Source organism: Eubalaena glacialis, chromosome 10 (assembly GCF_028564815.1).
Source record: "Eubalaena glacialis isolate mEubGla1 chromosome 10, mEubGla1.1.hap2.+ XY, whole genome shotgun sequence".
NCBI classification, from domain to species: Eukaryota; Metazoa; Chordata; class Mammalia; order Artiodactyla; family Balaenidae; genus Eubalaena; species Eubalaena glacialis.
Window position 1 is genome coordinate 116974502 of NC_083725.1, and position 22810 is coordinate 116997311.

The 22810-nt window shown below is 63.5% G+C and overlaps 1 protein-coding gene across 1 annotated transcript; it reads left to right on the forward strand.

The window, feature by feature from the left end:
• The first annotated feature begins 862 nt into the window (after positions 1–862).
• GRK2 (G protein-coupled receptor kinase 2) lies at positions 863–20048 on the forward strand. The gene is made up of 21 exons (XM_061202132.1): positions 863–1054; positions 11113–11189; positions 13117–13190; positions 13322–13423; positions 13511–13585; positions 13710–13771; positions 14558–14609; positions 14857–14948; positions 15260–15359; positions 15445–15523; positions 15612–15742; positions 15964–16058; positions 16131–16238; positions 16445–16511; positions 16827–16927; positions 17527–17593; positions 17676–17771; positions 18016–18178; positions 18340–18476; positions 18572–18685; positions 18769–20048. Exons 1-21 carry the CDS (start codon positions 942–944, stop codon positions 18931–18933), a joined length of 2070 nt encoding a protein of 689 aa, XP_061058115.1. The 5' UTR covers positions 863–941; the 3' UTR covers positions 18934–20048.
• Positions 20049–22810: the final 2762 nt, after the last annotated feature.

Below are 22810 nucleotides of genomic sequence, written 5' to 3' on the forward strand. Positions count from 1 at the left end.
TGGTGGTCTGTGGTTGGGATCAGTGTTTGAAGTCATGGTCCAAAATCTGGATCTGGGGTCCTGTTGCGGGTCAGGGGTCAGTGTCCGGATCTGGGTTTGAAGGGGGTTGGGCCCAGGGTGGTGATCTGAGGTCATGGTCAGAGTCTGAGGTTGTGGTCCAAGGTCTAGGTCTGGGGTCCTGTTTGGAGTCTGGGGTCAGGAATGTTATCCGGGTCTGGAGTCAGGTTTCCGACTCTGTCCAAGGTCAGGGGTCAGGGATTAGAGCTAGAGTCTGAGATCCAAGTCCCTGGGATCACGTTCTGCAGTGGCAGTCTGGGGTCACAGCCATGGTCTGTCGTGGAGTCTGGGATCCGAGTTGTGATCTGAGTTGTGGTCAAGGTCTGGGTCTAGGGTCTTCTTCTGTCCAGGGTCCCTGTCGTGTTCCAAGTCTGGGGTCAGAGTCATGGCTGGGGGTCGGGGTCAGAGAGCCGAGGACCTGGTTGGGGGCTGAGGCGGGGTCTGGGTGCCGCGGGGGTCAGGCTCGGTCCAGCCCGCGCGGCCTCCAGGGGGCGCCGCCGCCCGCCCGCCCGCCCGGCCCCTCGCGGGCTCGCTGGCGCTGTGCGCGGCAGGCGGGGTCGGAGGCGGCGGCGGCTCCGGGGCGCGGGCGGCGGCGGCGGCGGCGGCGGCGGCGGCGGCGGCGGCGGCGGCGGCGGCGGCGGCGGCGGCGGCGGCCCGACTGCGGCGGCCCGACTGCAGTCCCGGCGGGAGCCGAGCGAGCCGGGGCCGGGCCTGAGCCGGCGCCATGGGGCGGCGCCGCCTGTGAGCCGCGGCGAGTGGAGCCGCGGGCGCCCAGCGGGGCCAGGCAGGCGGCGGCGCCCGAGGCCGACGGAGCGGCCGGGCCGGGCCGAGCGCGCCGAGCGGAGCGGAGCCGAGCGGCGGGAGAGGCCGCCGCCGCCGCCAAGATGGCGGACCTGGAGGCGGTGCTGGCCGATGTGAGCTACCTGATGGCCATGGAGAAGAGCAAGGCCACGCCGGCCGCGCGCGCCAGCAAGAAGATCCTGCTGCCCGAGCCCAGGTGAGGCGGGCGCCGGCCCCGGCCCGCCGGCCCCTCGGCCCCGCTCCCCGAGCCCCGAGCCCCGACCCCGCAGCCCCAGACCACCCAGGCACTGGCCCCGAGACCCCCTCTGCCCCGCCAGCTCTCCGCGTCCCGCAGCCCTGACCGGACCCCTGCGCCCCAGGCCCTGTGCACCTGAACCCGGAGCGCCCCAACGCCGGGGCTTTCCAGTTGCACTGGCTCCCCGACCCGCTCAGTGCCCCTGCCCTACTCTGCCGCCTTTCCCTTCACACACTCCGCCTGGCCCCCTTCTCCGTCAGCCCGTCGCTCTTGCCTTCTCCCCCAGGGCCCGCGTGCTCCCCTTCCTCCTCCTCCGGGTGTCCCCGGGTCCCGTGGAGTCCCCTCCTCTGCCTGCCCATCTACCTGGCCTGACTATATCGCCCATCCTTTCGCTGCCCCTACTCTCAGCATCCCCGCCTTGGGGTTCCACCACCCCCGCCCCTGGCTCCCCTCGGGTGGACACTTCTGTGAGGTTTGGGGCAGACAAGTCTTCCCGGATCTTCCCCATTCTTCTGGCGGGTCACTGGCCTGGGGTGGGGATTGAGAGTGCTTTGGGGGCCGGGGTAGCGTGGGGAGCAGGGTATGGTGTGCGCCACATCCCTCCGTCCCTCTCCCCTTGAAGCCCTCTGTGCTGAGGCCCGCCTGTGGTGCCCCGTGGGTGCTGTTTGCCAGGGGACGTCCCAGTACCCCTGCAGCAGCTGGACCACAGCTGCCACCTCTCTGTGAGGTAACTGATATCATTGCACCTGATATCCAAGTTTCAGCTGTTCAGGATTTGGGCACAGGAGTGGACTGGATACGGACAATAGCTGAGGCTGTCCAGCATTTTACGGCTTCTAGAGTATTTTCCCATTGCCTGAGCCTCACAGCAGCCCATGGGCGGGTAGGTCAGGTGTGGTTTTGTCCCCGTGGAACAGGTGGGGAAGCTGAAGGCCCAGAGGTGAGTGGCCTGCCCAGTGTCACCGGCATCCAGGGTGGTGGCTGGCCACCAGATCGGGGCTTCCGGCTTCTGGTTCCACACTGTGTCCACCACTATGGTCTGAGCCAGGGGGCCCTGGCCATTCTGCATCTACAGGAGCCATGTGCCCACCACGATCTCTCATGCTGAGTGGTGAGGCCAGCCCCAGAAGCTCCTCCATCCCTGCCTGAGAGTTGCCATGCTGGTGCCCTGCCAGCCCAGGAGCCTGGACCCGTCCTAGCTCTCCTGGTCTTATCATGTGACTTTGGGCAAGTCCCTTCCCATTTCTGGGCCTCGGTTTTCTCATCTGTGAAATGTGGATGGTGTGAAATGAGGACCGTGACTCTGTGGCATCCTGAGTGTTTGAAGCGGGGCCCAAGGCTGCGGCGGTGGGGAGGGGGTGCGGTGCCCACGTCTCTGGTGCCCTCCTCTGTGACCCGTTCTCTGGGTTTCAGATTGACTGAACACCAGGCCTGGGAGAGGAAAATTGGCCTGTGTTTTGAAAAGGCCGTTAGGGCCCGTTTTCTCTAAGAGATTTGCAATCAGATTTCTCAAAACGGGAACCAGACTGTCAGCTGCGGGCTGTCCAGGGAGCGGCAACAGTTAGAACAAAAATGAGTTCAGAAATGACAAAGCCACGAGGGAGGAAATGGGGGAGTCACCCTCTGGGGCTCACAGCGGCTCTCCTTGGTGGCCGTGGCCTCGAGACCCTCTGGCAGGTTGGACTTCGGCAAAGTATGAGGCGGGGCCTTTTCTGGAACTCTCTGCATTTGGGTAATCTCACCCCAGAATGCATTGCTCCTGATCGGGCCCCGCCTTGGGTTGGCTCTGCAGGTGTTAGAACCGTGAGCAACAAGATGTTCCTCTTTTCCTGTCCCCTTTACATCCGTGATATTGATGGTGGTGATAGGAGTAATGGTGGAACTTATAATTATTTATTTTTGACCTTTGTCATCTCAGTCGATCCAAAAACCAACCTGTGAGGTTGGCAAGGCCATGCCTTGCATGTAGTAGTTGCTCAAGAAACATCAGGACTGTGTATAGTGTCTGAAACCAGGTGAGCTGTGAGTTTTAGGGGAACACAGCAGGAGACCGGGAGCCAGGTGTCATGGGTTCTCAGGTAGGGTCACCGCCTGGCGGCGCCACATTGGGCAGATTGTCCACACCTGTGAGATGGACCAGAGGCCCTAGCAGTGACTGTTAGTGAGCTAAGGCCGGGGAAGGGCCTAGCAATCCAGGCCTCCCGCCTCGGAGGATATGCCACCCTTTGCTTGATGCTTTGCCCACCCCCTGGGTCAGATGTCTCCTGCCCTGAAGATCATTATGACTGTATCTTACGTCTGCCTGGCACTTCCCAATTTGCAAAGTGCTTTTTACTCCATTTTATCCTTTTCACGACTGTGGGAAACAGGCGTGGCAGGTGGTATTTTCCCACTTAATAGTTGAAGCAACTGAGGCTGGGAGAGGGGAAGAGGCTTGGTCACGGAGGCGAGGTGGCACTTGAACTTGGGGTCTCTGGACTCCCAAGTGCTCTGTCCCTGCTATGCATCATTTCTTCCACACACCCCTCTGTACCTCTGCTCTCAGCCCGGTCCTTGTTTCGTGGAATGTGCCAGCTGGCACCCCTGGCCCGGAAGCACAAGGGCAGCCCCTGGCACCATCAAGGCCCAGCCCCTCGCCGTCGGCTGGGACAGAGCTGGGCTGCTCTGGCAAAGCTAGTGCATGGAGGAGACGGCTCCACGCCTGGGGTCATGTCTTCCCCTCACCCGCGAGGTCAGGGCCAGGGATGAAGGCCGCGGTTTGTCTATGACAAGGTGCCATTTGGAGTCGTTCCCACCTTGGGGTGGTCCCTCTTGGCAGCCTCCCTGCAGCTGGTGCCCGGGTTGTGGCTTGGCCGGGAGCTGGGGCTGGCATCACAGCTCTGACTTCTGAGCGCTGCGGAACAGGAGCTGTTGGGCACAGTGCCACTCTGAGTTGGCACGGGGGCCTTCCCTTCTGTCACCCTATAGAACCCGAGGAAACAGACCCATTTCTCGCGCTTCTCATGGAGGGAGGCAGCTGTGCAGCTGGAATCAGGAGACCGGTTTCTAATCCCACCGCAGTCCCAGCTCACATGGGCCCCAGCATGTCCCTTATGCTGGCCCAGCCTGCCTCCGTTTCCACCTCGGTAAAACGAGGGGCTGCCCTTCACCGGTGAGCTCTCCGCTCCTTTGGCCCTCGGGGTCTGTGGTCTGGGCCTCTCCCTGAAGGAGCCGCTGTCTCCCTTTCCCGGCAGCGGCAGCAGTCCTGCAATTAGCGTCATTTGCTTCATGTGACCACGGAGGCCTCGTGTAATTAATCTCTGGGCTCCTGGCGGAGGAGACCGGCCTGGGCGGTCCCAGGAGATGTCCCTGCCCTCCCTGGTGACAGTGGCAGCCCCAGCGGCAGATGTCAGAGCCGGGTGCCTCTTGCAGCCTCCCATTCTCTCGGCTCTTCCTTTCCTGGTCCCTCCCCCACCGTGGATTTCCTCCTTCCTGCCCTTTTCTGGCTTCCCCGTCTCCCAGACCCGCAGCTCTTCCTCCGCTGCTTCTTCGTTCCTGTTAACTCTTTGCTCCCAGGACTTCCTGCCCTTGATTTGTGGAGAGGGAAGAGGTGCAGGGAGTGGTTTTCTCCCTTCCTTCTCCTTCCAGTTCTGCATCACCAGGAGAAACCCTGCTGTTTTCAGCCTTTATCCCTTACCCAGAACTTTCCACTCCAGTAGCAGCGTTCTCCGCCCCCGCCTCCCCCCACAAAACAAGATCCTCTTTTGGGCAGTCATTCCCTCTGGGCCTTTGAAGCCCCCGCGTTCCCCAGGAATGGGTCTCCGGGACATCTTTTCCCATCTGTTCTCCTTTCCAGATCATGGGGTTTCACATTTTTGCCATTAAGTTGCTCGCCCGCCTGCCGTTCCCTCAGTAAAAGGATTTGAAGGGCGCGTGAGCATGACAGGTTGGAATCCGTGTCGGGGAATCTGGGCTCTGTCAACCCAGGAAAAATGTGTCCTATTAATGCACGATTAATTCCTAGTAGTAAACTCCCGGTGACATCAGGTGTAGGCAGGCTCTGCAGCGGTGTTTCCTGCCTGCCCCGGGCACCCAGGGAGGCTCTGCAGGGGGGCTGAGCGCTTGGGAGCCGGTGGGGTCAGGCTGCGTGCACACGGCTGGTGCTTCCAGGATACTACGCTCCCGCCTCAGAACAGACAGCAGAAGCCACGAGCACGTGAGAGTCTTTGAGGAATGCACAGCCTCCAGCACACCTGCCCTTTGTTCCTGTGGCCCCGAGGGGCCAGTGTCCTCTGCTGGACACATAAGACAGAGTCACACTCGAGTTCTCACTAATCTGTTCCAAACAGGAGGTACTAAAAATGAGGCGTTTGGCTGCAGCCTTTTCTAAAACAATAACCTGCCCTCTCTGCATCGCTGCTAACAGGGAGGGTAGCGTCTCCGCGGGCCAAAGAGCGGGGTTTCAGAAGTGGGTTTTCAGGTGTGAACGTGTTAGCAGCTCTGTTCTCTGAGCGGGGAGTTCTCTGACTCTGGAGGCCATTCTGGGTTTGGGGTCGGGGATAGCCCCCTTTCTGGGAGCTGCAGGGCACGGAGCCCTGGAAGTTGTTCTGGGTTTGTTCTGAGGTGATGGCAGCAGTGAATTGCGGGGGGTAGAAGTTGTGATGTGTGACAAGGCCACCGGAGTGCCTTTTCCCGCACATCCTGCAAGCTGTCACTTTGTGGCCACCGTGCCCTGGGGAACCTGGGTCGCTGCGGACATTCGTGGTGGGTTCATGTGTGTGGTGCGCCGTGCTGTCATTTTCTCTTCCCTGGCCCGGGACTTGCTCCAGAGTTGGCCGTTTGGGTTGGTCTTTCCCATTTGGTGTGTGGCCCTGTCCTCGAGCTCAGAGGATGTTGTCAGCCCCAAGGAGAGTGATTGAGAAATATTAATAAGAAGCCCCAGGGGACTTCCTTGTGCTGCTGCCACCTCGGTGCCAGGTTTCCTGGAAATGCCACGGAGGAGCGCCCCCGCCGCGGCTGCAGCCTCTGATCTGCTGGCTTAACCGTCGTCGTCTCCCAGAGGGTGCCGGTTCCCGGCGTGGCTGCACCAGACCCGCCAGGCCCAGAGTCCCCGGGCCAGCTTGCACCGTCCTGAGGTTTCGTGGCTCTGGCATTCCTGTCACACGGGAGCACAGGAACCATGGCCCTTGGCCAGCCAGGTGCCGGCCAAGGCTGCCCCCAGCCTGATAGGCTCCCGCAGCCACTGGCAGTGGGTGGAGGGCAAGGCAGGCAGGGCACGAGTCCGGGGTCCCCTGGGACTCTGCGCCCAGCTCTCCGGCAGAGGCTGGGGTAGGCCCTTGCCTAGTGGGAGGCCCTTTCTCAGGGAGGGCTGGACATTTTCTGGCCACTAACTTGGTTGGGACTCAGGGTGAGCTACTCAGCTTCTTCTGGCCTCGATTTCCTCACCATCAAGATGAGTGTTTGCTTCTGACCCTGCGGTCCCACCCGGTCCATACAAGCTACGCTCTGTGACCCTGAGTGGGTGTCATCTGTGAGGCCCGCGTGCCACAGCGTGAAGGGACTTAGCTTTCCCTTTGAACCATGTGGTGCCGGAAGGTGCCGGAAGTCCTCCCCCTCAGCCCTTACCCCCTCCCTGCCGTCCCATCACCCCAGCCCGCGCTCTAGGCTGGGAGGGCGGAAGTGCTCTCTCCCCTGGTGTCAGGCTGGGCCTGCTCCTCGGGGCAGCTGGAGCCAGAGTTAGCAGCCCTGGCTGTCGGGCAGCAGGGCCGGGCAGTTCCTGCCAGGGGGCCCTTGCTCCTTTGGCAGGGCAGGTATCGGGCTCTGCCCACTGGGGCCCCCAGGCTGTGCGGCACGAGTGCGTGAGGCTGGTCTGTGAGCAGAGTGGAGTGGCGCCCGCTCAGGCTCGGGGGTGCTCATGGGCCCAGCCGCAGGGCGGGCTCGCCAGTCAGAGCCCCACCCTCTGAGGACACAGCAGGTGTGGGGCTGAGACCCGAGCAAGACTGGGGAGCTTCTGATCACGTTCCAGAAGGAGGCGCATGCTGGGGGTTCGGGCAGGAGGGCTCCCTTCAGGAGAGGGAGGAAGCTGATGGCCCTCGCAGCTGCGTTCTCCTCTTGCTGTGTCCTCTCCGCCGTTTTCAGTGGCCAGCTCAGTGTTGGCGATTCAGCATTTGTTGACATCCTCATTTGACAAGTGGGGAAACTGGACATTTAAAGTCTGTGACTTGGCCTGGCCTCCGGGAGGGAGGTGGGGAGGGCCATTTGGAGCCCAGGCCTGGGTACCTGTCCGACTGCAGCAACAAAGGCCACGGAGGCCATTCCCCGGAGGGGCTGGGTCCTTCGGGGGCCGGGGGTGGGGCTGGGGCGGGGAGGGTGCAGATACTGGGCTCTCCGGACAACCTGGAGTCCATCTGGGGACCACGTGCCCCTGGACATCAGAGTCGTTGACCTGGGCGGGGACGGGGGTGCTGCCCTGGGCCCGCCGCCGCCGCTCAGACTCCGCCAGTGTCAGGGAGGGGGGGCGGGAGACGAAGGTGACCCAGCCCAGGAGGCCGCCGCCACCTCCTGTGCCAGCCTGTATCTGCCACCCTGGCGGGAGCATCCCCCGTAACACACTTCTCTAACCTGCCAGCTCCCTGGGCCCCAGCCCCGTGGGAATGGACAGGAAACCCTAGCGTTGCGGCCTTGGGGGCCTCTCCTTCAAGGACTCCGCTGAGTCTGACCTCATGTTGGTTGTGGGGGGAGGTGTTTATTTTATTTAGAAAACATTTTTTTCTTTTTAAGGAAGAAAGTGGAAGTGCTGCGGGCTGGGAAGAATGCTGTGGCCATCCACCCCGTGCAGCCTTCCGAGGGAGGCAGGGTCTGGCCGCTGAGCAGCGCGGAGCCCGGGCCGTTCCTCCGCGCCCTGGGCCGAGCCGGTGGCAGAGCCCCCAGGAGGGGAGGAGGCCCGCGCCGGGTGCGGTGCCTGGAGAGGAGCCACCGGCTCTGCTGTCTCGCGGGCAGGCCCTCTGCGAGCGCGTTTCCCGGCCTTTGCACGTCCAGCCCACGAGCCCCGCGGCGGGAAGTGGCGGCACTGCTCTGGGCTGGGCATTCCCATCGCGCCGCCTTGGCTGAACTGGCGCCAGTCTTGCTGGTTCAGGGGCAGGGGGCTTCCCAGTGACTCTTGCAGGGGCCACGCCCAGCTGCCCCATGGGGTCATCTGACAGGCCGGAGTCACCCTGCCTGTCACCTGCATCTGCCTGTCTGGACGTTCCCTCTGACCATCCAGCTCCATGGAAGATCGACATTTTGTGATATTTCTTCCCTCTTTATTGCTTTGTCCACCTCCCAGGAGAAATCTGGCCCTCGCAGGGTCCCCGGGCTCCACACCCCTACCTCCCGGCTGCCTGGTCTCCTGACCCTGCTGAGCCTTCGCTACCTTGGACTGGGCCCACCCTGCTGTGCTCCACCCAGCACACCCCCCGGCCTGTTTCCCTATCCGAACGGGAGGCCGCAAGCTGTCCCTCGCAGAGCTGGGAGCCCTGAGAGATCGGCACAGACTGCGCCCCACAGACTCCCTGGGCTCCCTGTCTCCAGTCCGCAGGCCCCAGGGCAGGGGCTGTGTCTTGCTCAGTGTCACAGATTTTTTAGCTTCTGATGTGTGTGAAGTGCATGAGGGACTTGGGGTCTGGTCTCCTCTCCTGAGTCCCTGGGAGTCCCACGGGGCCAGGGAGATGTGTCCTTGACGGTGGCTGGTGGACGTGAGCAGGTGTGCGGCCCCCAGGAGGGGAGGGTGTGCCAGCGTGGCTGAGGGCCACGTCCCGGCCTTGGGGTCCCTGCGGTTGTGGAGGGCGTCCTCACTTTCCGGGAGGGAACCGGCTCTGCCGTGGTAGTGCAGGGCCACTGGGCCGCTGGCCCTCAGCTGGCGCTCTTCGCTTGTCGGCTGGAGTCACAGGATGGGGACACAGTAGGGCTGTCCAGGTCACCGGCACCCTTCTTCCTGTGGAGACAGTTTTCGGAGGAGGTCACGGCATCTCCGAGCGTCTGGGGGGAGGGGTCACAGCTCCAGGACTGCTCACGCCGGCTCTGCCTGCTCCCATGTTGTCTTGATTGGCCCGAATGCGGACAAGGGCCCGGGAGGGCCAGGGCCTGGGCCTCCACCCAGACCACCTGAGAAGGAAAGTGCTGAGCAGGACAGGGCAGGAGTCGCCCCGCCTGCGAGCCCAGGCCAGGGGTTGGGCGGCGTCTGCTGGCTGCACTGGCCCTGCCTGGAGCCTTCTCTCCTCAGGCCCCCTCTCTGATGGGGCCCAGGGCCTCAAGACCCCCAGCTGGCCTCGTCAGCTCTTCTTCTGTCCTTCCATCCATCCATCCAACAGACGAGCCTGCTCCTACCCCACCTTGTTTCTTCCCCTCCTTCCCGGCCCAGTGTCATCAGCCACCTGGGCTTCCTCCTGTGCGTGCCCCCAGCAGAGTCTGTCCGCTCACCCGCCGCCCTGGACCGAGCTTCCCAAGTGTTGTCTGCTGAGCCTCCTCCCTGCCCCGTGGCTCATCCCTGGCTTGGTCTTCCCTGCCTGCCCCCATGCCCACCCACCTGCCCTGGGCTTTGTCACCTGGTGACGTCCTGTTTGCATTTGAGGAACCCAGTGAGGTTCTGCCTTCTCCACACAGCCTCTCCCAATGACCCGGAACATTCTTTCCTGCCTGAGTCTCCTCCAGATGACGGGGCCCCACTCAGGCTTTGTCTCATGCTGTCTAATGTCACAGAACCACCGGTGCAGGACTGGGAGGGCCTGCCTGGGGGGGCAGGGTTGCATGGCACCTTCCAGTAGGTGATGGGCAGCAGGACCCTGTGCTGGGCTCCAACAGGGGTGCGGGGATACAGAGAGGTGGGCACACAGAGTCCTCTTCATCCGTGGCCTGCTGGCAGCCCCACGTATCCTGAGGTCTGTGAGCGTCGCACGGGCTCAGGTGTGACTGCCCAGCACGGCCCTCAGTATGGGCAGCTGAGAACGCTGAGGAGCCCAGGCTAGTGAGGTCCAAATGGGACCACAGCTGGTTGGCAGGGCGGGACTGCAGGTGGCCCAGGAAAGGAGAGGAAGGGACAGCAAGAGGTGACTGAGGCGTGAAGCGTGGCCAGGTGTGGCTTTCCCAGACAGCGCTCGGCGGTGGGGGGAGGTAGCCAGGGGCGGGGAGTGTGGGCTTGGGCTTCCGTGGTCACAACAGCGGCCTCTGCTCCGCTGCCCTCCCAGGCGACCCAGGGGCAGGGGTTTTTACTTCGGGTATCAGGGACACGGGAGCTGAGGCTTGGCTTTTCTTTTTCAATGTTGCGATATAATTCACATAACATAAAATTCATCATGTTAAAGTGTACAATTCAGTGGATTTTAGTACATTTACTGTGTTGTGCAACCTTCACCACTACGTGATTCTAGAACATTTCCATCACCTTATAAAGAAACCCTGTGCCCATTAGAAGTTATTCCCCTTTTCTTCTCCAGCCTGACACTCACTAATCTGCTTTCTGTCTGTAGATTTGCCTGTTCTGGACGGGTGGTATAAATGGAATCATATAATATGTGGCCTTTTGTGACTTTCTGTTCACTTAGCAGAATACTCTTAGGTTTATCTATACCGTGACGCACATGTACACCAGCACTTCACGCCATTTCCTGGCCAAGTAGTATCCCATTGTCAGGATGGGCCATATTTTCGTGACCCATCATTAGCTGATGGGTGAGTCCTGGCTTTTGAGGTTTGGCCAAGTTCCTAAAGCCAGACGAGGCAGCGCTGGGACCAGGGTTCTGAGCAGCCACCTGCTGGTCACCCTAGCTTTGGGGGACAGAGCCTTGGTAGGCAGGCACAGGACTGCTCAGGTCCCTCTGGTGTGGCCACGGTCAGGTCCAACAGGGGTGGCTGCCTTCTTGGAGGGAGCGATGACACCCACCAGCAGTGCCCTCCACTCTGGATTCTGGGAGAGGAAGCAGCGACCTTCCAGGGAAGCAGGGCCAGCAGGCCTGCCAGGAGCCTTGGGGGCTCCAGGTCACCCCGGCCCCTGTGTCTTTCAGCATCCGCAGCGTCATGCAGAAGTACCTGGAGGACCGGGGCGAGGTGACCTTCGAGAAGATCTTCTCCCAGAAGCTGGGTGAGTGCGGTGGGGACTCTGCCGGCCCTGGGGCTTCTGCCACTTGTCCAGCTGCCCAGGCCGGGGGATGGGGGCAGGAGGACGCCGGGGCCACCTTCCTGCCCCCACCCCAGCCGACTGGGCTGTGCTCCCTTCTCCCAGGAGGTTTGGCCTCCCAACCACCGGGGCAGGGGGCAGGGCAGCCAGCGAGCCCCCCCACCCACCCCCACCCCCACCCCCGCCCGGTGGCAGCAGGGCGGTGACGTAGTGCCCTCCCAGCCCCTGGCCGTCGGCCCCGGAGCCCCCTGAAGGGGCGGGGCCAGCAGTCTCCCAGGGCCGGCAGGGAAGTTCCTCCTTTGGGGTTTGTTTTTGAGAGTTGCAGCTTCCCCTTGGTGCAGGCACAGCTGCTCGGGGCCGTTGGTAGAACTGACAGGAAGGGGCGGGGCCCTTCCTGTGGCGCCCGCTGGGCTGTGGTCGCCCCCACCCCGCCCCCACGGGCCCTCTTTGTGAGCAGCCTGCTTTGGCCGGCCCCTCCGTTCCTCGTCCTCAGTGCCCGTGTCTTAGAGGCATCGTGGGTCCACCCCACGGACCTGGCACACAGGGAAGGGTGAGGCGGGGCTCAGGGAAGCAGGCTCCGGCCACACACAGCTCCGGAGAACACACAGCTCCGGAGAACGGGATCTTGGCTCTGAAATGGGAGTGGCCCGGCCTGGCAGGATCCGGCGTTGGAGGTCAGGCTTAGCGAGTCAGTGTGTCGGGAAGCACGCAGTGTGGGTCCCCTGCCTGTGCTCTGTGACCTGGCACATTGCTTCACCTCTCTATGAGTCTCACCTGGGAGCTAGGACTCAGGAGCCCCGCTGCCCAAGACTGTTGGAGGGCCGGGTGAGGCGGTGGCAGTGAAAGCCCCTGGCCCACTGGGAAGCCCTGGTCACAAGTTACTAAAGTCACACTATTGAAAGGCCAGTCTGCCATTACCAGAAGTGCTGGCCGTGAGCTCTGGCAGAGGTGCCCAGGCGGTGGGGACAGTGCCCCCAAGAGGTGTGGAAAGCCACCCAGCTCGAGCCTGGTCACCCATGTTGGGCTGGAGGGAGTAGAGACCACCCTTCCTTCTGCTTTGCCCTCCAGGGCTGCTCTGGGGCCAGGCTTCCGGCCCCCATCCCTGGGGAGGATGAGGCCTAGCCCACGCAAGTTCTCCTGTGAGCCCTTCCTGCAGCCCGTCTCACCTCTTCCCTTACCCTTTGAGGCCCATGCCCTTTGAGGCCCCCTGCACCAAGGCCACACTCTCTGGCCTGTCCTTCCCAGGACCTGCCACTGGACAGAAGGGCCCTGAGTTCTACTCATGCTGCCACACACCGCCTGCCTGACAGGTCTCCCTGAGCCTCGGTTTCCCCAGCTGGACCTGCCCTCCCTGTCTGCCTGTTTCTCGTGGCTGCTGTGAGAATCAGCCAGATGACGGAGGGGGGTGTAAGGCCCAGGGAGAGGGACACCCCCCCGCCCCCTGCCCGGAGGCTGCCTTCCTGCCCCCACGCAGCAGCCCTGGCCTGGGCCGGGTGGATCTCACTGCCCCTGCACAGCCTGACCGGTGGGTGTGTCGCTCTCCTTGAGGAGCTACAGGCCCCAGACTGCAGTGAGAGGGTGGGGGACCTGGGCGCCAGAGTCTACTCCCCACCTCTGCCTCACCGGGGCACCTGTCACTTTCCAGCCACCGTCTGAGGAAGCAGATTCTGAGAGGGGTAGAGACGCAGGCGCCCCGACCCCGAATCCAAGAATCTTCGGTTGGCGACAGCCTCCGAGGCCACCTTGGCCAGCCTCTGCCTGGGGCAGAGATCACCTCTGCCACCTCCTTGGCCAGTTCTGCCCAGGAAGCCCCAAGCCCACCCCACCCTCCATGATGGGCAGGCCTCTGCGGGGTGTGTGGCTCGGCATGATGCACAATGTTTGCTTTCAGGGTACCTGCTCTTCCGAGACTTCTGCCTGAAGCACCTGGAGGAGGCCAAGCCCTTGGTGGAGTTCTACGAGGGGGTGAGGCTGGGCTAGCCTGGCCATGCTGTGCGTGGAGAAAGGGGCAGGGCTTGGGCTGCTTTCGCTGAATCTGTAAGACACCCCCGCATCCCGCTGGGCCAAAGCTCACCTGTGGGGATCTTGTCCTCTAGATCAAGAAATACGAGAAGCTGGAGACAGAGGAGGAGCGCCTGGCCTGCAGCCGGGAGATCTTTGACACCTACATCATGAAGGAGCTGCTGGCCTGCTCACACGTGAGTGCCCGGGCCCGCGTGCCGGCGCGGGCGTGGGGACGGGAGGGACGGACCCGTGGAGAATGAACACACCTCTCTCTTCCCCAGCCCTTCTCGAAAAGTGCCATCGAGCACGTCCAGGGCCATCTGGTGAGGAAGCAGGTGCCTCCGGATCTCTTCCAGGTGTGTGCTGGGCTTTTCCCCGCTGCCGCCCAGCCCTGCCGGAGTCCCCCTGGGCAGCACAGGTCCCGGAGCCTGGTCGGCTCCCGCTCTGGCTCAGCCACCAACCTCCCGCTTCCTCCTTTAGCCATACATCGAAGAGATTTGTCAGAACCTCCGAGGAGACGTGTTCCAGAAATTCATTGAGAGGTGAGAGCGGGGTGTGGGCGGCAGCAGAAGGTGGGGAGGAGGTGCTCTGGGAAGGGGTGTGGATGGCGCGGAGGAGAGAAGCCAGCCTGCTGTGGTCCTCAGCGCGCGGGCCCCCGGCGCTGTCTACACGCCAGCGCGGGGACTCCTAAGAGGCCATCTCTCCAACACTCCCGCCCCACCCTTCTCGGCACCAGGCACCTCCAAGCCTGTCCAGGGAGGGTCGAAAGGGAGCGAGGGACCACCCATGCGTCTTCCCTCCCATGGACTGTCTAGCCCCTTGCTGGGCCCGTTGGGGTTGAGAAGCATCAGACTGGTGGTAGGGATGGGCACGAGAGGACACACTGCCCACCCCGCTGCCCACTGTGGCCCTCACGGTGCGTGGGAGTTGTAGGGAGATTTCAGCTCCGTGCAAGGAACAGCTTTCTCAATGTCCCAGCTGCCTCGTCGTGGAGTGGGGGCTCCACAGGGAGTGAGTGGTGTGTCACTGGAAGTATGCAAGCAGGGACGGGCTGAGCACTGTTGTGGATGTGGTAGTAGGAAGTCGGGGTCAGACTGGAAGACCTCACCCCTAAGCTTATCTCATCGCAGCAGGAACCTGCAGACAGACAGCAGCGCCAGCATTGGTGGGGCTGGGGGCAGCTCGGGCTGGCTGTCTTCCTGGGCAACCCCAGAAGAGGACACTGAGGCTCGGGAGCCCAGGGAATGGTAGTGGGTGAGGCCGGCTCACCCCAGCATCATTTCACTCACTTCCTAAGGCTCAGCTGAGCCTGGTTTCTTCTCTCGCAGTGATAAATTCACACGATTCTGCCAGTGGAAGAATGTGGAACTCAACATCCATGTGAGTGGGCTGGGTGGGCGTGGACAGCCCTCTGCCTGCTGCTCCTCCCCAGGGACCCGGGCCCCAGGGCTGGGCCAGGGCTGGGGAGGCCAGGGGCGTCGACCCTTCAACCCCCAGGGGGTGGCTGTGGGGTTGGTGCAGGAGCCCAGCGGGGACAGCTCAAGGCAGGGAAGCACATGGCGATGGTGGCCCCAGGGCGGGGCCCAGGCAGCCTGCAGTGACCCCGTTGCTGCCGCCGTCCCCGCAGCTGACCATGAACGACTTCAGCGTGCACCGCATCATCGGGCGAGGGGGCTTCGGCGAGGTCTACGGGTGCCGGAAGGCCGACACGGGCAAGATGTGAGCACTTGGTGGCATGCCTGAGGGAGAGGAGGGCCACGGGGGGTGTCCTGAAGGCAGGTGGCAGGGTCCTGAATGGACAGGTGTCCGCAGAGGGCCACACACGGTTCTTGCTCTGGTACCCGCCATGGCCCCTGGAGCCCTGGCCCGCCAGCACTTCTGCCCTCTCTCTGTCTCTGTGTGTCATACGCTTGTCGTGGTGTCTAGTCTTCCCCACAAGGGCCCTGAGGACTGCCCACCCCACCTCGCCCCTGGGGCCCTGCACTGCAGGTGCCAGCGGACCGCCTGACCAACCAGCCCCTCCCCCGCAGGTATGCCATGAAGTGTCTGGACAAGAAGCGCATCAAGATGAAGCAAGGGGAGACACTGGCCCTGAACGAGCGCATCATGCTCTCCCTCGTCAGCACCGGGGTGAGCGGGCAGCTGGCCTCCAGCTCAGCCTCTGGCTCCGAACCTGGCACAGCCTCTGCTGACCTCCTCTTCCACCCCTTCCTAGGACTGCCCGTTCATCGTCTGCATGTCGTACGCGTTCCACACGCCAGACAAGCTCAGCTTCATCCTGGATCTCATGAACGGTGGGTGCCCGGCCTGGCCCCAGGTGGACCTCGGGGCTGGGGGCCGGGGTGGGAGCTGAGCACCCCCCTGCTTGGCTGCTTCCCTCAGGCGGGGACCTGCACTACCACCTGTCCCAGCACGGGGTCTTCTCCGAGGCCGACATGCGCTTCTACGCGGCCGAGATCATCCTGGGCCTGGAGCACATGCACAACCGCTTTGTCGTCTACCGGGACCTGAAGGTGAGGCGCCCCGCCCTCCTCCCAGCACGGCTGCCCCCGTTCCCAAGACAGGCCCGGCCCGGCGGCCCGGCTCCCCGCCTCCGCGCCCCCGACCCAGGGGGTCGGCCTGTCCCTGGACACCCATACCCTCTAGAGCAAAGACAGCGCCCCAGCTGGCATCTTGCCTGGCCGGGCCCTGTCCTGAGCTGCTCGGGGGACGGCTCACTGGGCTTCCTCCACAGCCGGCCAACATCCTGCTGGACGAGCATGGCCACGTGCGCATCTCAGACCTGGGCCTGGCCTGCGACTTTTCCAAGAAGAAGCCCCACGCCAGCGTGTGAGTGCCCCAGCCCCCTCTCCCTTCCCGCACCCTCCACCGGACCCACTCACGGCCTCCTCGCTCCCACAGGGGCACCCACGGGTACATGGCCCCCGAGGTTCTGCAGAAGGGCGTGGCCTACGATAGCAGCGCCGACTGGTTCTCCCTGGGCTGCATGCTCTTCAAGTTGCTGCGAGGGTGAGTGGGCCATCCCAGGGCGGGTGGGACAGGACAGAGACAGGCTCTTCCCCAGGCCAGGAAGGAGGCGGGGGGATAGGGGGCCCACTGCTGCCCGGGCGTTAGGGGTAGCACCATCCCTGGCTTTGGCAAGGATCGTTCATGCTGCTTGCCTCAGTTTCCCCATTCCCGTCCTCTGACCTTGGACTTCGGCCTTTCTTGCCCAGGCACAGCCCTTTCCGGCAGCACAAGACCAAAGACAAGCATGAGATCGACAGAATGACGTTGACCATGGTGCGTGGAGGGTCCCAGCCCGGGGAGGCTGGGCGGAGTCCATGCGGGGCCACAGTGAGGCTGGGGTCTCCTGCGGGCATCAGGGTCTCACCCGCCAGCAGCCATCTCCAGCCGCTTAACCGCACTCTGGCCTCCTTCCCTGTAGGGTCTCCTCTCTCTGTCGTCAGAGCAGACATGTCTGCTAGGGGCCAATTAGGAAGCTCTCCCTCTGCTGGGGGCCTGGACCCTCCCGCCCCTGCCCCAAGCAGCCTCAGGAGCCCCAGAGCTGGGATGGGGCCCGGGCCTCTGCCAACGTCCCCCACCTCCTCCCTGCAGGCTGTGGAGCTGCCCGACTCCTTCTCCCCCGAGCTCCGCTCCTTGCTGGAGGGGCTGCTACAGAGGGACGTCAACAGGAGGCTAGGCTGCCTGGGCCGAGGGTGAGTGCCTGAGACCAGGGCCATTGTCCCAGGCCTTCCCTCCCTGCTGGGCCCTGGGTGGTGTCCACGCTGCTGTGTCCAGGCCTCTGCAGTGGGCTGCTGGGCCAGTCTCCCCGAGCCTCTGCCTGTGCCCCTAAGAAGACAAGGCCTGTGTCCTATCACTGGAGGCTCCTCCATGGTCCCAGCCTCCTTTGAAGAGTTCACAAGCTGAGGCGTGGCCAGCCCTGCCCAGTGTTCTCAGGGGGAGGGCTGCCTGCCGTGCAGCTGCTGGAGGTGGGTGTGGACCGGCTTCCCGAGGGGCCTTGTAACACAGATGATGAGGACAGCGGCTTTTTATGTTTATTAAACATTTACTAAGCGCTGGGCATGATGTTGCAAGATTCACAATATTAAAACTCACGCCAACCCTACGATGGGGGAACTGCTGTTCTCCCCATTTTAGAGATGGGGAAACCGGCTGAGGTTTAAGGAACTTGCCCAAGGTCGCAGAGCCAGAGAGTGGCTGAACCAGGAGTTAACCTGGGCCACCTGCCCCACAGCCCAGGCTTCGCCCCCCGGCCTGGGTGGTGCCGAGCCCCGATGACCCGCTCTCCCTGCAGGGCCCAGGAAGTGAAGGAGAGCCCCTTCTTCCGTTCCCTGGACTGGCAGATGGTCTTCCTGCAGAAGGTAACAGCCTGGAGGCCGGGGCCGGGTGGGGCCCTCTGTAGCCCCCACCCCGTGCTGATGCTCAGCCCCTGTTCTGCTGCAGTACCCTCCCCCGCTAATGCCCCCACGAGGGGAGGTGAATGCGGCAGATGCCTTCGACATTGGCTCCTTTGATGAGGAGGACACAAAAGGAATCAAGGTACTGGGCCTTGCCTGGCCTCTCAGCCCTGAGCTCTAAGCCCAGCCCGGCTGGCAGCCTCCTCCCTCCTCTGCCCCGTGAGACCCCATGCCAGCCCCGTCTACCTGTTGGGCCTCAGGCTTCTCCTCCCCAAACATCCTTGGGGGCGGCGGTGGGACCAGACCCCCCCACCCCCTGCCCCGGGGCCCTGCGGCCAGGCAGGCCTGTGGCTGATGGATGTCTCTTCCCTGTCCCTGCGGTGAAGTTACTGGACAGCGACCAGGAGCTCTACCGCAACTTCCCCCTCACGATCTCGGAGCGGTGGCAGCAGGAGGTGGCAGAGACTGTCTTCGACACCATCAACGTTGAGACGGACCGGCTGGAGGCCCGCAAGAAAACCAAAAACAAGCAGCTGGGCCACGAGGAAGGTGAGGGTCGGCAGCTGCCGTGGGCGCCCAGTGCCCGCTTTAAAGATCGGAAACAGGCTCAGGTTTCAGCCAAGGTCACAGCCAGAGAGCAGCCGACCCAGGATTCAAACCCGGGCGGAGCGGGCCCGGCTGAGTCCCCCCCTCTTACTCTCTTGCATCAGACTACGCCCTGGGCAAGGACTGCATCATGCACGGCTACATGTCCAAGATGGGCAACCCCTTCCTGACCCAGTGGCAGCGGCGGTACTTCTACCTGTTCCCCAACCGGCTCGAGTGGCGGGGCGAGGGCGAGGCCCCGGTAAGGAGCGGGCCGGGGCCGGGGCCGGGAGCCCCTGGGGTTGGCGGCTGGCGGGGCCTGTCCCGCACCCTCACCGCCCGCTCCCCGCCCTGCAGCAGAGCCTGCTGACCATGGAGGAGATCCAGTCGGTGGAGGAGACACAGATCAAGGAGCGAAAGTGCCTCCTTCTCAAGATCCGCGGCGGCAAGCAGTTCGTCCTGCAGTGCGACGTGAGTGGGGGCCCGGGCGGTGGGCGGGGGCGGGGACAGAGCGGCCTTCGGGGCCCCCCTGACAGACCTCGGGGTGTGTGCAGAGCGACCCCGAGCTGGTGCAGTGGAAGAAGGAGCTGCGTGACGCCTACCGCGAGGCCCAGCAGCTGGTGCAGCGGGTGCCCAAGATGAAGAACAAGCCGCGCTCGCCCGTCGTGGAGCTGAGCAAGGTGCCGCTGGTGCAGCGCGGCAGCGCCAACGGCCTCTGACCTGCTGCCGCCACCCGCCCGGCCGCCCTCCTGCCCGCCCGCCTTTTATAAACCTCTAATTTATTTTGTTGAATTTTTATTATTTGTTTTCCCGCCAAGCGGAAAAGGTTTTATTTTGTAATTATTGTGATTTCCTGTGGCCCCAGCCTGGCCCAGCCCCCAGGGAGGGGCCCGCTTGCCTTGGCTCCCACTGCCGCCCACCCAGCCACCCTCGGCCCCGCCCCCAGGGGCCACCCACCCCCGGTGTCTTCCCGTGCAGGGAGAGCAGCCGCCCCCAGCGGCCCTCCTGCCCCTTCCCCAGGGATGGTGCCACGTGGAGTTGGGCCACCTCCAGCTCTGTGCCCACAGCCCAGCTGGGTGGCCCGGCATTCCCCAGCCCAGGGGAGGCCGCAGGGCAGGGATGCTACTTGAATTTTCCCACCGCGGCCCCTCCTGTCACAGGGACACAGCCCTGCACTGACGTGCCCTCCAGCTAGTCGGTAGACAAGGGAGCCCGTTGTCTCCCTGACCCCAGGGCCTCCCACGTGACTTAGGCTCCTGCACCCTTTCTTGGGAAGAGTCCCCCGTTCCCACCTTCCCTGGACACCATGGGGCTTGGCCAGGAGGTGGCGTTGGCAGCGGCTGCTGCTGCCCTCACCGAAGCCCCCTCTTCTTCCCACCCCAAGCGCCCAGGCTCAGGGACCACAGAAAGGCACCTGTGGATTGTGCCACACTGGCCTCGCCTGGCCCCGAGCCCCCTTTCCCTGGGCTGGGCAGGGCCTCTTCTGCCCAGGACCACAGGGGGCCGGCCTGGGCTGGCCGGGCAGCACAGTGAGAGGGGGGCGGGTGGGGCAGCCCTCCCCACGCCAGGCTGCTCCGTGCGCGCCCCCGGCCGTCCAGCCCCCGAGCCCCGTGTCCCATCAGTGCCACTGCCCACAGGGCGCCACCTCGCCCGCAGCATGCCCCCTCATGCCAGTCGCTGCCGTGTGTGGTGTCGCGCCCTCTCCCCTGGGGCTGGGTCAGCGGGCCCTCCCCTCCCATCTACTCACCCCCCGGGGCGTTTCTTTGCCGATTTTTGAATGTGATTTTAAAGAGTGAAAAATGATATACGCGTTTTTATAAAAAATGGTGCCTGACTCCTTGGCTGTGTCAGACTCTTTTGTGCCCGATGGTCATTTTCAGTCTCCACGGGGCTGGGGCCTGAGGAGAGAGGGTCTTGGTGGTGCCAGATCCCCTCCACCTCCACGGCAGGCATCCACAGCCAGCCCAGGCCCAAGCACCCCGGGGCGGGGAGGGGCTCCCACTCCACCCCTCCCACCCTGCGGGAGCAGAGGGGGTCTTCCGCCCACTGCCAGGGAAGCCGGAGGAGGTGCCTGCCGTTGGTGCTTGGTGTCATGTTTGGACTGACCGAGCCCACCTGGCCCTCCAGGACCCATGCTGAGGACACCCCTGTGGACAGATGAGCACCTCTGCCCTTGGGGCCACACCACAGGCTCTGGCCTTAGTCTTCTCTGGCTTTGGTTTCACCTCTGGCCTTGCTGTGCAGCCTCCAGTAGAGGTCCCTGAAGCCTGAGGGATAGCCCAGCTCATGTACCCAGAGGCTCTGTTCAACTTTCTTTTCCCCAAGTCCCTGCCGTCCGGGCCCCCATGGGTGATGTCGCTGCTGCCCGCTCCATGCAGGACTCTGCTGGCAAGGACTCGGCTCCATGGAGTCTCTGAGGAAATGGCTTTTGAGCTGGGCCTCCAGCATTGGGGTGGAGGAGGTGGGGATGCATTTCCGATGCAGGGAAGGGCCCGGCAGTCAGGAGTGGCTCAGGTTGGCAGGAGCACTATGGGAAGGAGCCAGGCCTGGGAGGCCCTGAATGCCAGGCTGAACCCACCCCAGAGCCCAGGGGCACTTAGTGACTGCACGACGAAGATGGGAATGGAGATGGAGTCTGAACCTGGATAGGCTCTGGGGAGTCCTTGAAGGCTCTGGACAGGGGCTGGGTGATGAGAGCTGGCTGTAGAACAAGTTGCTTGTTACCACGTGCAGGATGTGTGGAAGGAGGTGAAGGACAGGAGGCAGGGAGACTGGTGAAGGCACTGATTCTGTCCAGGGAAGAGATGTCATAATGATGGTGGTGGTAAAGGAAGAGATGCAAAGGGGTCAGATGGGAAGAACGTGGCCCAGTGGGAATGGGCGGGACCTGGGGACGAGACAGAGGTGGGAGTCCAAAATGGCACAGCAGGAGGCCCGTGCTATCACTCAGAGTCACGACAGCCAGGGAGCAGAGCTGGCCGGAAGGGAAGAGGGTGAATGTGGCTGCATCTGGTTTGGAACCTGCTGATGGATTGCATGGCACATCGGGCACAGAGGTGTCCCAGAGGGAGCTGAAATGTGGTCCTGGAGGTGGCATCAGGGTGACAGTGGGAACAGACAGGCTTTCAGCTGGGAGAAGACCGACTGGGAGGCAGGGAGGGACAACAGGGGCCCCGGGAAAGGGTTGAGAAGACAGTGGAATTAGGAGTCAAGGGCTGGGTGGGGGGAGTCGTGTCCAAGGCCGCAGAAACCAGAAGAGGCTGGGCCTGAGACAGTCCCTTTAGATTTGGGGTGAAGAGGGCTTGGAGACAGGGTAGCCCCTTTTAAGGAAGGTGGAGGCTAGAGAAGGCTGCAGCAGTGGCAGCCGGCAGGGACTGATTTTAGAGTTCTGGACATTCAGAGGCCTTTAAGCTGTCCTGGACCCAAAGACATTACAGTGACCTGATGACACCACAGCGTAGCGTAGCAAAGTGATCCCAGAGAGCACAGGAGCCACCTGGCCACAGTGAGAGGGCAGGGTGAAAATGGCAACTAGGGCCTCCCAGCCCAGAGACGCAGCTCAAACACCTACATCAAACTATCTGGTCATTTTTTAAATAGGGAGACTGAAACCAGAAGGTCAGCCTTGGCTGCCTCACCAAGTCCAGGACCAAAACCCAGGCTAAGGCCAGGGTAAGGACACCAGAGCTCAGCCAGCGGAGGCCTGCACCCTGGTTCCGGTGTGGGTGGAGGGGCTGGCCCTGATTTCGAAACTCTCCTTCCTCTCCTGACACTGGCAGCAAAGTGCAGCCTCTGCAAAAGGGATGCACGCGGTGGATGAAAGCAGCCACTCACGGTGAACAGCCCTCCAGAAGATCTAGAGCTAGCCAGGCCTGCTCCCCCACCCCCCCGTACCCCCATTCCTGACTCCAGTGCACCCCCCACCCCAGGGCAAGGTCCAGCCCGTGGTGTGCCACCAGCATACACTGGCCCAGGTCCCTGAGGAAGGGGCTTCAGGCTAAGCTGGGCAGCATTTAGGGGCATCTCAGAGGTGATGGGGAGGCAAGCCAGCACCTCGCATCCCACCCGCACACACAGGCCTGGTCGGTACCCGCGGAGCCTGGAGTAAGAAGACGGGGGCACGGGCAAGGAACTGCCGGGGAAACGCGCGTAACCCAATAGCCACCGGACCGCGGCCCGCTGAGCACGCACGCGCACATCCGCGCGCACGTCCCGGGGACCCCGGCCCCGCCCCTCGCCGAACCGCCCAGTCTCCGGACTCCCTCCTTCCCCTTCCGGACCCGCCAGGATGGGTCTGCGCCGTGTCTCAGGCGCCCCCTGCAGGGCGCTGGCGGAGCTGCATCCAGGCCCCGCCCTCCGGAACGCCCTCCGCAGACCCTTCCCGGCTGAGACCCGGGCTGAGACCCGGGTCCTGGCTTCTGCCCTGGCGCACGTGGTCACCAGGGCTGCTGGGCAGCACCCCTCGCCCGCCCCCGGCGAGCGCCGGCCCGGCTGAGGTTTCCGTGGCGGCGAAGCAAGGGCGCGCCAGGCCCGACGCCCCGCCCCGCCTCGGCGCAGCCCCGCCCGCCGGGCTCGCCGAACCCGCCCTCCCCTCTG

Excerpts from the sequence above, each read along its gene's own strand:
- GRK2 (XM_061202132.1), top strand. The coding sequence starts at position 942 with ATGGCGGACCTGGAGGCGGTGCTGGCCGATGTGAGCTACCTGATGGCC. Across the intron at positions 11,190-13,116 it reads GATCTTCTCCCAGAAGCTGG|GGTACCTGCTCTTCCGAGAC; the intron begins GTGAGTGCGGTG and ends GTTTGCTTTCAG. Across the intron at positions 15,743-15,963 it reads TCGTCTACCGGGACCTGAAG|CCGGCCAACATCCTGCTGGA; the intron begins GTGAGGCGCCCC and ends CTTCCTCCACAG.